General features: G+C 51.0%; 2 protein-coding genes across 2 annotated transcripts; one reads left to right on the top strand and one right to left on the bottom strand.

Annotated features, from left to right (window-relative positions):
• Positions 1-933: 933 nt before the first annotated feature.
• On the top strand, positions 934-6191 carry TMEM79 (transmembrane protein 79). Its single transcript, XM_065902057.1, has 4 exons — positions 934-1054; positions 1847-2663; positions 2878-3091; positions 5978-6191. The coding sequence occupies exons 2-4, from the start codon at positions 1904-1906 to the stop codon at positions 6189-6191; spliced, it is 1188 nt and encodes a 395-aa protein (XP_065758129.1). The 5' UTR covers positions 934-1054; positions 1847-1903.
• On the bottom strand, positions 5062-10104 carry GLMP (glycosylated lysosomal membrane protein). The gene is made up of 6 exons (XM_065902048.1): positions 9961-10104; positions 9254-9511; positions 8855-9055; positions 8512-8730; positions 7852-8108; positions 5062-7737 (listed from the first exon to the last, which is right to left on the bottom strand). Exons 1-6 carry the CDS (start codon positions 10075-10077, stop codon positions 7572-7574), a joined length of 1218 nt encoding a protein of 405 aa, XP_065758120.1. The 5' UTR covers positions 10078-10104; the 3' UTR covers positions 5062-7571.
• Positions 10105-12218: the final 2114 nt, after the last annotated feature.

The raw sequence follows: 12218 nt of genomic DNA, 5'->3' as shown, positions 1-12218 counted from the left end.
GCATGACATAAGAGAAAGGCCATCCAATTCAGCACTTCTGTACCTGAGCCCTTCAGTTCCCCCACCCAACCCAAAGATTTCCGTTTGCTGTTAATCTCCAACCAGCCCAGCAAACATTTACTGAACACCTGCCAGTCTTCCAGCCACACTTCTGGGTTCTGGAGACCCAGGCATGAGCAACCTAGGCACTGCCCCTCCCCCCATAAGGCTCAAATGACTTCAGGGGGAAAGATCCACAGGAATGAGAAGCAACAGCCTTATGTTTCTGCCCGCCTGGTCTTTCCATGGGAAAGATCACCTTGGATTCCTATTGCTTTCTTAACCTTAAACCTAAAGTGTTTAGTGGACCCATGTACACGCTGTAGTGGGAACATAAATTTACTTTCCAGACATCGACTGACCTTTCTGTCCTGAAACAACCTGTCTTTCCCACTCATTGGCCTTTCACTTGCTGTTCCTCTGTCTGGAACATTCATTCTCCAAATTTCCCATCAGGTCACAGCTCAGATATCACTTTGGCAAAGAGGTTTCTCCCTATTGATATTGTCATGTTGGTTTAGTTGCTAGGCTTCTTGATTATCTGTTACCCCAAAAGAGCCAGCTTTTTAAGCACAGAGACTTTGCCTGTCATCTTGTTTTTCCTGTGTCTGTCCCTAGAATAGTGCCAAATAGGTGCCCAGTAAATACTGAATGAATATGGGTAGTAATTCTACTTCTTTGGGGGCATCCCAGTCTATTTCAGAGCCCTTTCATGCAGAAACCCACTCTTACCCCTTTGCTTTCCTGTGCTGGGAGTTCCTACACATCCCATGTTCCCAGAACACACACCTCTGGGCTCAGAAAGCATGACGTCCTCCTTTAATGCTTTTTCTGTCGGCAGATTCAGCAGGGCGGGGCCTTCCCCTTTAAACTGGGCCCCACCTGCTCTGGTCAGACAGGTTTGGAGACACAGGTAAAGGGAGGGAGACTGAAAGGAATACTTGTAGAGCCAGCAGAAGAGCTGGGCAGCTCCTTCCCGGACGCTGGGGACCCTCGACCTCTCTCCAGATGGAAAGTAAGAGGGTGTCATGGGTCCACACAGTAGGGGGTAGGAGGTCCTTGGGGAGGTGGAGAGAGGGAAATCAGCCCCATCCAGAAGCAGTGAGATGGAGGACAGCAGGGAGGGGACAAAGACCAGAAAGGAGGCATGGGAAACAACCTTCATTAGACTTAGAGGTCAGAATGGATCCACCCGGGCCCTCCAGAGACATAGGGGGTGGGTTACTGAGAAGTTTGGAAACTGACCAAGTATCCAGATTGGAGACAAAAGATCAGGGTGTATTGCTACTACCAGCTCATTGGGACAGATCTGTTGGCAAATCATGGGTGTCAGCTGCCAGGAAAGTTCCAGTTGGGGATCTGCAGAGGAAGGGGAGGTGTGGAGGAGAAGGGGCAGCTTCTCTGTTCACAAGATCCTTCATGGGAAGAAAGCCTTTGGCAAAATTCTAAATATCTCCCTTTCCTCCTATTCCTGCGTTAGGGTGGCCATGACCCCAGGGGGTTTGGTGGAGGGGATAGAAGGCGTGGGTGGAGGCTGGCTGAGGCCATAGCTGCCAGGGCCTGTGCCCCCTGACTCACCTTCTCCTGCTGAATAGCATTTGATGTCGAAAGGTGCCTCCATTTCAGCTGCACACTTCTCTCCTGCCTCCTACTGTTTGAACAACTTCTTCCAGATCAGGTTCTCTCTAAGATCCCAGAAGGGTCTAAAGTCCATGAGGCCAGCTGCCCTGGAGAGTTGGTTCTACCAACCCCTCCTGAGGGCCAGAGGATGGCAGCTTCTGACAGAACTTCGCTCTGCTCCCTCCAGGGTGACATGACTTTGTGGTAGACGTGAGAAGTGAGACGTGAGAAGTCGGGTCCCAGGATGACAGAACCCGAGACCCTGGCCCTGCTGGAAGTGAAGGGGCCTGAGACCCTGGAGAAGAGCCCACCCCAGGCCTTGGTCCCCAACGGCCGGAAGCTGGAAGGGGAAGATGGGGTTGAGTCTCTTGGAGCTGAGTCCTCTAGAGTGGGGTCTTCGGCTGAGTCTCCCACAGCCAGAGAGGGGACCGAGGATGGTCTAGACAGCATAGTAAGTGAGGCTGCCACTTTGCCTTGGGGAACTGGCCCCCAGCCCAGTGCCCCGTTCCCAGATCCCCCTGGCTGGAGGAACATTGAGCCTGAGCCCCCCGAGTCAGAGCCACCCACCAAACTAGAGGAGTTGCCTGAAGATGAAGCCAGCCTGCTGCCTGAGAAGGCAGCCCAGGCCTTCGTGCCCATCGACCTACAGTGCATTGAGCGGCGGCCCCAGGAGGACCTCGTTGTGTGCTGTGAGGCCAGCGAGGGCGAGCACCGCCGGACCTTCCTGCCTCCGCGGGCCACCCACCCTGAGCCCCCGGAGTGCAAGTGGGCCGAAGCAGTGGTGAAGCCGCCTGGCCACTCCTGCGGGGGCTGTGGGGGCTGTGGGGGCCGAGAGGTGCTGAGAGCCGTGGCCTCAGTGGGAGCTGCCCTCATCCTCTTCCCCTGCCTGCTCTACGGGGCATATGCCTTCCTGCCCTTCGATGCCCCACGCCTGCCGACCATGAGCTCCCGCCTCATCTACACCTTGCGCTGTGGGGTCTTCGCCACCTTCCCCATTGTACTGGGTGAGCCTGGGCCCTGCGGGAAGGGAGGGGGCGTCTGAGAATTGGGCTGGAGGGCAGCAAAGTTTCCCATCACTAGACCTGGACCCTCAGGGCCTCCCACACCCTGTCCCCTGGTGTGCTCACCTCCACTCCAGGACCACCTCAGCCCCACCCAGGGTGCAGAGCCCATGCTCATGCTACAAACTGATCCTGTGTGCTCTCCAACCCCACCCAGGGATCCTGGTGTACGGGCTGAGCCTGTTGTGCTTTTCTGCCCTTCGGCCCTTTGGGGAGCCACGGCGGGAGGTGGAGATCCACCGGCGGTATGTGGCCCAGTCAGTCCAGCTCTTCATCCTCTACTTCTTCAACCTGGCCGTGCTTTCCACCTACCTGCCTCAAGATACCCTCAAACTGCTCCCTCTACTCACTGGTCTCTTTGCCATCTCCCGGTGAGTTGGGGCTGGGGGTGGGGCACAGAGGAGGTGGTGGTGCTTAAGGGACCTGGGCCTCTGAATGTCTGGAGAGCCAGGGGGATTCTGGATTCTGAATCAGCCCAAATGTGCACCCTGGAAGGTTGAGCCTACTTTCTGCCTTGCACTTTACCTCACTTGGCAGCTCCTATGTCTTTCATAAGACACATATATCAACCTAGAACAGGAAGGGAAGGGTTTTCGGGTGTCACCTAGACCAACTTCCCACCCATTGCAACCACTCCTCTGTGACACTCTGGTCAGGTGGCCATTGGCTGAACATTGGTTGAACATCCCCTGTGACCAAATGCTTTGTTCTTTATGAGGCAGTCTTATTTCATTTATCAAAAGTCCTAATTTTTAGAAAGTTCTCTTTTATACTGTGCTAAAAACTTCTGCCTGACTCTAACCTCTGGAATTCTCTAGTCAATTCAGGTCTTTGACAGTAGCTCTCAATTCTGACTCCCAACAGTCTGCTCTCCCAGTGCTTACTTTGCTAAATGCTCCTGGTCCCTTCACTAGCCCGTCTCTTTCCCTGTAGGCAGGAAATTCTGCTTATCAAATGGGAGTGGGTGGGGGCTAGGCAAGGGATTGTCCTGTTCATCCCCATTGAGGGCACATAGGTCTCATAGCAGCCTCATTACTCTCCTTTCATTTAGAGTTTGAAGATCTTTAGGGGTATTTTCATGTAAACTATGTTAACCCAGAAGGTACCCTTGAATTTCTGAAGTCTTTCAGAAATGCAGATCTTTCCATTTCCCCCCCCCCAATACATTTCCTTTTGTTATTTTCTCTTTTTAAAGAGATTTTATCATATTTATTTATTTACGGCTGTGTTGGGTCTTTGTTTCTGATCAAGGGCTTTCTCTAATTGTAGCAAGTGGGGGCTACTCTCTAGCTGCAGCACAGGCTCAAAGCACACGCGCTTCAGTAGTTGCAGCGTGTGGGCTCAGTAATGGGGGCTCGCAGGCTCCAGGGCACGGGTCGGTAGTTGGGGCACAGGGGCTGAGTTGTCCCACAGCATGTAGGACCATGCTTCAGCATCCTGGAGCAGGGATTGAACCTGTGTCCCCTGCATTGGGAGGTGGATCCTTAAACCACTGGACCACTAGGAAAGTTCTGTTATTTTCCATATAGAATTCCAGGTGGCTTTAATTGCTAAAGCATTCTTCCTATTAAGCTAAAATCTGTCTTCCTGTCACTTCTAAGTGTAGTCTAATGGTCATTTGTCCTGCCAGTCTCCTGACCATCATACAGTCCTGCATGTTCTTCCAGTAGATGTTTTCCAAGATAACTATGCTCCTGTTCATGTAACTCAGCCTCCCATCTCCTTCTCAGGGAATGCTGGTCTCAGATAAGAAGTTGGTTTAATTTGGTTTAAGCAAGGAGTTAAAGGACCAGCGGTTGTCTGGTCCATCTTACTGATTCTACCGAGAGAAACGACTATTAGAGGGAGTAACTACGGACTGGGGGAGAAGAGTGGCATAGGTCTGTCAGCAGCAGAGGCAGGACTGGAACCCCAGTCCCTTCCCTCTCATCCAGGGTCCTTCTCTATGGGCAAGTTACCTGCAGCATGTACTCTTCCCTCTATTACACAGGGGAAAATATAGGGGCATCTCAATTTTGTAATAGGTGGCCCTTCGTAAGAGGAAACTGCTGCCCTCCTCCCACTGAGGGGTCTGTATTTTTGAATGGATCTTCCAAAAGGGGAAATTTAGTTGTGCCTGATCCACCCCTCTGGGCTTCAAGCTCTCTTGAAGCTGGCTTCCTTAATCTCTTCTTTCCCTCAGCCCCTCTAAAATGGCAGGAGAGGCTGATGAACACGCATGGGTTCAAATCATGGTTTTACTGTTTCCCCAATATGTGACATTGGATGCATCTTAACCTTTTGGAATCTTAGTTTCTCCATCTACAAAAGGGGAAATAAACACAGTGGAATGTACTGCAGCTGCAAAATAATGAAGCTCTTTATATACTGATACGACACAATCGCTTCTCAGGTGGGTCAGTGGTAAAGACTCCACCTGCCAATTCAGGAGATGCAGGAGATGTGGGTTCAATCCCTGGGTTGAGAAGATCTCCTGGAGTAGGAAATGGCAACCCACTCCAGTAATCTTGCCTGGAAAGTTCCATGGACAGAGGAGCCTGGTGGGCTACAGCCCAGGGAGTCTCAAGGAGTCGGACACAACTGAGTAACTGAACACACACACACAATGACATAACCTCCAAGATGCATTCAATGGGGGGAAAAAATCAATGTGCAGAACAGTCTCTATAGTATACTCAGTTCAGTTCAGTCGCTCAGTCATGTCCGACTCTGCAACCCCATGGAATAGCATGCTCCCAAACCTCAAAAAAAAGAAAAAAAAAAAGAGACAGGGGAGGAAAACATAAATTTCCTTGCTTATATATACAGAAAACTTCACGATGTACGAGAAATCATAACATTGGATGTCCGGGGTGGGAGTAGAATAGAGGCGAAGAGGTGAAGGAAGAGAACAGAGTATCTGGGAATCAGTAAAGGGAAACATTTCACTCTACTCGCTGGTGCCTTTGAATTTTGAACCATGTAAATGTATGTTGCCTACTCAAAACCTTTTAATTCAAATTTGAGACATATACAAAGAGGGAGGTGAATAATATACACATTTCACTGAGATGTGAGGTCTAAATTAAACAGTGCCCCTAAGGTGATTAGTGCCGTGCCTGGCACATATGTCGGTGCACGAACACTGGTTGTTTTCAGAGGTATCAGTTGCGCCAGCCAACCCCCGTCTGCCTCCCTCACTCTCCACTCTCCCTATCGTCAGCCTGTTAGCTGATGCACTTCCCTCAGGGAAAGCCCGACCTCTGCTTGCCTCCCAGGCTCATATACTGGCTGACCTTCGCTGTGGGCCGCTCCTTCCGAGGCTTCGGCTACGGCCTGACCTTCCTGCCCCTGCTGGCCATGTTGATGTGGAACTTCTACTACATGTTCGTGCTGGAGCCTGAACGCATGCTCACCGCCTCTGAGAGCCGCCTGGACTACCCTGACCATGCCCGCTCAGCCTCAGACCACAGGCCCCGCCCCCGGGGCTGAGCTGCCCCGCCCCCTCTGTTCCTGGGCGGGATGAACCCACCTACTGCCCCGACAGGGGTGCCATCCAATCACAGCCTGGGGTGCTCCCCTTCATCTTAGGAGCCTGGGACAATGATGTGGGAGGGACTTGAACAGTCTTTCAGGGAAAGAGGTGGACAGCCGTGTTCCTTAAGAATGCTGAGGACACGGGACCAGGGGCAGAGGCATGGTTCCTTCCTTAGCAGCCTCTGACCACTGCCACCGGGGCCCACAAAGGCTGGACTCTGCTCCCCACTCTGCAGCCTCCTGCCAGAGGCAGCCGGTGGAGCATAGCCAAAACTCTGACCATTTCTGTGCTGGGGGTCTAAGCAGAGGGCTTCCAAGAGACTGGAAACATGCCTATGCCTTAGGTAAAGGCTGGGCATCAGATCAAATAGGACTTTCCTATTTGGTGAAAAACTTTCTGGGGACCTGGGTTCAGGACCGTCCATGACTGGCCTTCGTAGGCCCTTTTAGCCTCAGCCAAGTCCGTTACAGCTGCTCTAGCCCAGAGTGACTGACTCCTGTCTTCCAACCCTTTAGGTCCCTGTAACTTTGCACCTCCAAAGTGCCCAGTCATATCTCTCCTGTGGGAAGAGGAGCAGACAGGGAAACCTGCTTCCTAAGAGGTGTGTGTGTGTGTGTATGTGCGTGCATGCCCACACATGTGGTGGCTGGGAGTGGCTGGAAGGCATGGTGGTTGATGTTAACCCCGTCTGAATGTGTATATAATAATAAACAATTAACACCACAGTCTTTCTTGGCTCTTCTGTCGGGTTTGCCCCTCAACCTCAAGTGTCCCGTCCTTGTTTGATTCAGACTGCACCAGAAACCTCCCAGATCCACATATTGAAGAGTGACTGGCAGGAGCCTGGTCCCATGGCAAGGGAGAGAACTAGGTCTGATGAGGAAATGGGGCTTCAAAAAGAACTTGCCTTCCACGCCCCTCCTCCAGCCCTCTCATTCCCTGGAACCAGGTCCCAACCTGCCCAACAACGCACCATATTGAGAGACAAGCCCTGTGGAAAAAAAAAACTAGTCTATTTCATGCCTTCCAGGGCAGCAAACGGTCAAAAGGCCTCTCTCATTTAGGCCTGTGAGTCCCATTCAAGGGAAATGGGATGGTGGAGGAACGGGGAGGCAACAAGCAGGGGACCCTCCCTCTAGCAATCACTCTGTGTCTGGTCCCTCCTCAGAGTTGGAAGGAAGCCCCACCTGGGTCCCCCAGGAAGTTGAGGCTGATCCGAGGTTCTACCGAAAAGGAAGACAGCAAAGAGGAGGAGCTGGCTGCGAATACTGACCCTCAAACCTGCAGACCAGCAAGGCAGGTCGAGTAATGTCCTTTCCTCTAGACAGCAGGCCTCAATTTATGGACTGGTATTCAGAGTACCGCTTGTGGCCCAGCAGCAGAAACAGGCCTCCTGCCAGCAGCATGAGCGCTGGAGCACCGAGGGCCACTGCCATGATGCCTAGGATGAGCGGGGACAAGGCATCCACTGGAGGGGTGCCCACACCCAGGAGCATAGACCTAGAGCAGGCAGAGTGAGACAGAGAGGGAGTCAGGCTCAGGAGGGAAGGCTGAGAGGCCTAGCCTTCCTCCACTTCAACCTCCCAAACCCACGGCCCAGGCCTTGACTCTCACCAGCTGAGGTAGTGTTGGTCCCAGTAGCCAGGGCCTGTGGAAGCCCCAAATGTCAGATTGAAGGCACAGAAGTTGTTCTGGGTCTTAAAGAAGGCTCGGACAACGGGTGATTGGGGGAGAAGGTATGCCAAGTTGGGGTAAAGCGGGGAAGATTGGCAGGGCATGGCTGATTCCCGGCTGCCCTGCTTCTGGGAGAAAGCCACTGGTCGCCACTGCATGAAGCCTGATGGGAGGGAGCCCCATAGCAGCTGGTCCAACTGAGGAGAAATGCAAACACATAGGTTGAGGAGGACAAAAGATGCTGGACCCTTCTGTTCCCCCGCCCTTTCACAGCCTCCCTCTGTCCTGAGTTGTCCTAAATCCTAGGCCTGGTTCTAGAACTCACAGCTGGATGACACTGAGTCCTTTCCCAGCCTCAACACTCAGCAAGCCTGCACCAGCTCCCAACTCTGGGACCCCAGGCCCTTGCACATCCCACCAGTCAGAGCAATAGTCACACTGTACTGCCTTTCCTCTGAGCTAAAGTCATTAGCATAGCGTTCAGCACTTAAAGGAACTGAATGAAGTGTTGATAAATAGTAAACTGTTGAACGTTTCTGAGGTCCTGATAGAGTCCCCCTTCACACCCCAACCTGTCTGCTTTTCTGCTGGAAGTCTCACCTGGAAGACAGCAGGGGCATACTCATCATCGATGGAGTGCAGCTCCTGCATTGAGGGGCAGCCAGGGCCTGGGCCCAAGGTGGCTACCTCCAGCCCAAACAGGGAGCGGTTTCCCCGGGGAGAGACCCCAGCCAGGGCCACCTCTAGCTGGCAGGTGTCCGCTGAGTGCAGGAGGCGAGGGGGTTGGACTGGTCGGCCAGATGTGGAGAAGGCCTGGACCTACAATGGAACAGGCATGGGAGAGGTGGGAGGCAGGTGGATGCCTATGTTGGAAGGCGACCCCTATAATTAATTCCCACGCTCATAAACCAGCCTTTTGAGTTCAAATTCCCTATATCCTTACCCTGAAGGTCAGGCTGCCATTGGCAAAAGCCCCAGTGGGGTCGTGACCAGGGTGGCCTCGAAACGTGGCACTGAGGGTGGCGGGATCCAGTGAGTCAGTGATGTTGTTCCAAGAGAAATTGGCCAAGGAGTATGGGGGATATGATTTTCCTGGAGGCCTTGAGGCCGCATCGGACATGTTGGTGCTGTCAAACTCAAATAGCTGTGTGGGGAGGGACAGGGTTTGCCTGAGTCCAGCTTTCTCCTGAATCACCATCCCGCACCACACCATCACTGGCCCCACCCCAGGCTCTCACACATGACTGTACTTCACCTACTCCCAGTCTTCAATTTCTCTCTCTGACTAGAATCAACCCTCTTCTCTGCACTCGTCCCCTTGGACCTCCCCCAACCTCCTCACCCTGGTAAAGACAAGGGCAGAAGAAAATTGGATGCTCTCCTTGGGGAGCACCATCAGGCCCCCGTCAGGATCAGAGGAGAGCAGGAGGCTCCAGTTGACACTCAGGGTGCTGTTGGGGGTGTTGGTGGCCACCAACAGCGCTGCGGGGGGACCCAGGCTGCTCCACACGTAGTGCAGCGTGGAGTTGGTGCCCACTGCCTGAATATGAAGCAGGTTCTGGGAAAAGTCCGGCCAGTTAGAGATGACCTTCAGAGACACCTGGAACAAGGAGTGGAGGATGGTCAAGAGAACAGGGTCAGGGAGAGACACAGGACAAAGATGTCTGGGGATGAGAGGGGGCTTGCAAAATGATGGGGAAAGAGTGCAAGAGGAATGCTTGTGGGAGCTAAGAGAACCTCACTGTAAAGGGCAGACATGGCGGGAGGAGAGGTGGGCAGAGCCAAAACTGCCCTAACCCTGGTGGAGAGATCAGGGCACAAGGCTGAGGAAGAAAAATATCCAACACTTGCTTGGACCTGGATCACACAGGGCTAAGTCAGCGTCCAGATTCTACCATATCCGTCCTATTCCATAATCCTGTACCGTGACCCATGGCTACCCGGACTCCTCAATGCAAGCACCTTTCATCCCCACCCTTCGGTTGTCCTAGATTCCAACCACCCTTCAAGGCAGCATACGCTGAAACACTTATTGCTCTAGCCCCTCACCTGGCGGGTCTCCTCCCCCAGCAGGCCAAGTGGAGCTGCCGTCAGGAGACTCAGGAGGAGCACGGGGCTGGGGGCACAGTACCCCCAACCCCGGCTAGGCTTTTCACAGCCGCTCATGTGGTCCCAACTTCAGAGGACGGAAGAGACGCTGAAGTCATGTGACTCACAGATTCAGCTGATCTCTTAAAAGGGCGGGGCCGCCACAACAGTTCTTAAAGAGACTGCTTCCCTTCCGTTTTTGAATTAAGAATAGAATCAGAAAGGTTAGGAGTTTATCATCCCCAACTGAGGATGGCAAGCGAGCCATCGCCGACTAGATTTGCAGACACACTCCCAACCTCTCCTACCCAACTGGTCCCACTCAAGTCACCTACAAGGGGGCATATTTGGATTCAAACATCCAAATGGAATCTACAGAATGATTGTGGCAGGGAAGGCACAGAGAATTTGAAAGAATTCAGTGGGGGAATAGCACACCTCAGAGGGTTCTTTTTGTCAATTATTAATAGTTATTGAGCCCCCGGCTATGCAGGTTTTTGTCTTGGAAGAGAGCTCAGAATTTTACCCTGGAGAAAAGAAACTATCAGAAAACAGGACATGAAAGTGATACATAATTGTCATAGAACTGAATACATAATTCAGCTCATGCCTGGCTGAAAGAATGCACTTCTGGTTTTTGTTTCTTAACCCTAGTCATTTTAGCTAAGAAAAAATGCATATGGTACAGTATTTATAAAGTACCAGAGGGTATCAGCAACCTGGGTCCTTCCTTGAGGCAACCATTATTACCAGTTTATGTGTCCTTCCTAAAATACTCTATGCGTGCTCATGTTTATATACTTTTTTTGGCCACACCACATGGCATGTAGGATCTGTTTCCCAACTAGGGATTGAATCCATGCCCTGCAGTAGAAGCAGTCTTAACCACTGGACTGCATATATACATACATATAATACTATATACATATATGTGTGTAATAAGATTCCATGGAATCCACTGTCTAGAATTTTTTTTCACTTATATAGTGAGGACTATTCTGTATCTCTCCAGTCTTTCATTGCAGGGGGGATGTTCCACGGATATACTTAGCCAGAACCTTGATAGTTCTGCTACAGGCAGATAGTTTTGCTACAGGCAAAAAACACTGAAAAGAATATCCCTGTATGAACAGCATTTCATATATATTTGTAACCAAACCTTTAAGATTAATACTCAGGAGCAGAATTGCCTCAAGTTGCCCTCTGTGAAGTTCATCAATTGATAACACCATGTTTTGAGGGCCCATTTCCCCCACAACTCTAGCAAGTGCTTACCAATTTGCATTTCCCGATGAATAAAATCAAACACTTCTCCATGTTTTATTAGTCATTTATTTTTGCTTCCCTGGAGCTATTTATACCCTTTGCCTATTTTTTTGAGTCCCTATCATTCACTCATTCATTGCCACACAGCATAGCTTGCAAGATCTTAAGTTCCCTGACCCATGATGGAACCTGCACCTTTGGCAGTGAAAGCATGGAGTCTCATGGAGTGCCAGGGAATTCCCCTGATATGTAAGTATATATTTAAAAAATTTACTTTTGGTTGTGTGTGGGCTTCAGTAGTTGTGGTGCTCAGGCTTGGTTGCCCCGAGGCATGTGGAATGCTCCCAGACCGGGAATCGAACTCATGTCCCCTGCATTGGCAGGCAGATTATTAACCATTGGACCATCAGGGAAATCCTAATAAGCGTATTTTTAAATCTCATGTCTTTTTTCTAGTGCTCTTATATTTAAATCTTTCAGTTGCCGGGAACTAATTTTGCGGTAAGAAACAAAGAAAGGATCCATTTTCATTTTTTTCCCTCTGATGGCTAGTCTAGGATAAACTCAAGTTTCTTTAAAAATTTTCATTTGTAACGATGGCCCTATATTCAGGGCAGAAGAAGAGACGCAGAAGTACAGAACAGACTTTTGAACTCTGTGGGAGAAGGTGAGGGTGGGATGTTTCGAAAGAACAGCATGTATATTACCTGTGGTGAAACAGACCACCAGCCCAGGTGGGATGCATGAGTCAAGTGCTCAGGCCTGGTGGGCTGGGAAGACCCAGAGGAATCGGGTGGAGAGGGAAGTGGGATGGGGGACCAGGATGGGGAATATGTGTAACTCTATGGCTGATTCATATCAATGTATGACAAAACCCACTGAAAAATAAAAAATTAAAAAAAAAAAAATTTTTCATTTTTTTCTTGCCATGCTACCCAAAGCAATCAATAGAT

This window comes from Muntiacus reevesi, chromosome 1 (genome assembly GCF_963930625.1).
Source record: "Muntiacus reevesi chromosome 1, mMunRee1.1, whole genome shotgun sequence".
NCBI classification, from domain to species: Eukaryota; Metazoa; Chordata; class Mammalia; order Artiodactyla; family Cervidae; genus Muntiacus; species Muntiacus reevesi.
This window is presented reverse-complemented; position numbering and strand designations above follow the sequence as displayed.

Excerpts from the sequence above, each read along its gene's own strand:
- TMEM79 (XM_065902057.1), top strand. The coding sequence starts at position 1,904 with ATGACAGAACCCGAGACCCTGGCCCTGCTGGAAGTGAAGGGGCCTGAG. Across the intron at positions 2,664-2,877 it reads CACCTTCCCCATTGTACTGG|GGATCCTGGTGTACGGGCTG; the intron begins GTGAGCCTGGGC and ends AACCCCACCCAG. Across the intron at positions 3,092-5,977 it reads GGTCTCTTTGCCATCTCCCG|GCTCATATACTGGCTGACCT; the intron begins GTGAGTTGGGGC and ends CTTGCCTCCCAG.
- GLMP (XM_065902048.1), bottom strand. The coding sequence starts at position 10,077 with ATGAGCGGCTGTGAAAAGCCTAGCCGGGGTTGGGGGTACTGTGCCCCC. Across the intron at positions 9,512-9,960 it reads TGGGGGAGGAGACCCGCCAG|GTGTCTCTGAAGGTCATCTC; the intron begins GTGAGGGGCTAG and ends TCCTTGTTCCAG. Across the intron at positions 8,109-8,511 it reads ATGCCCCTGCTGTCTTCCAG|TTGGACCAGCTGCTATGGGG; the intron begins GTGAGACTTCCA and ends ATTTCTCCTCAG.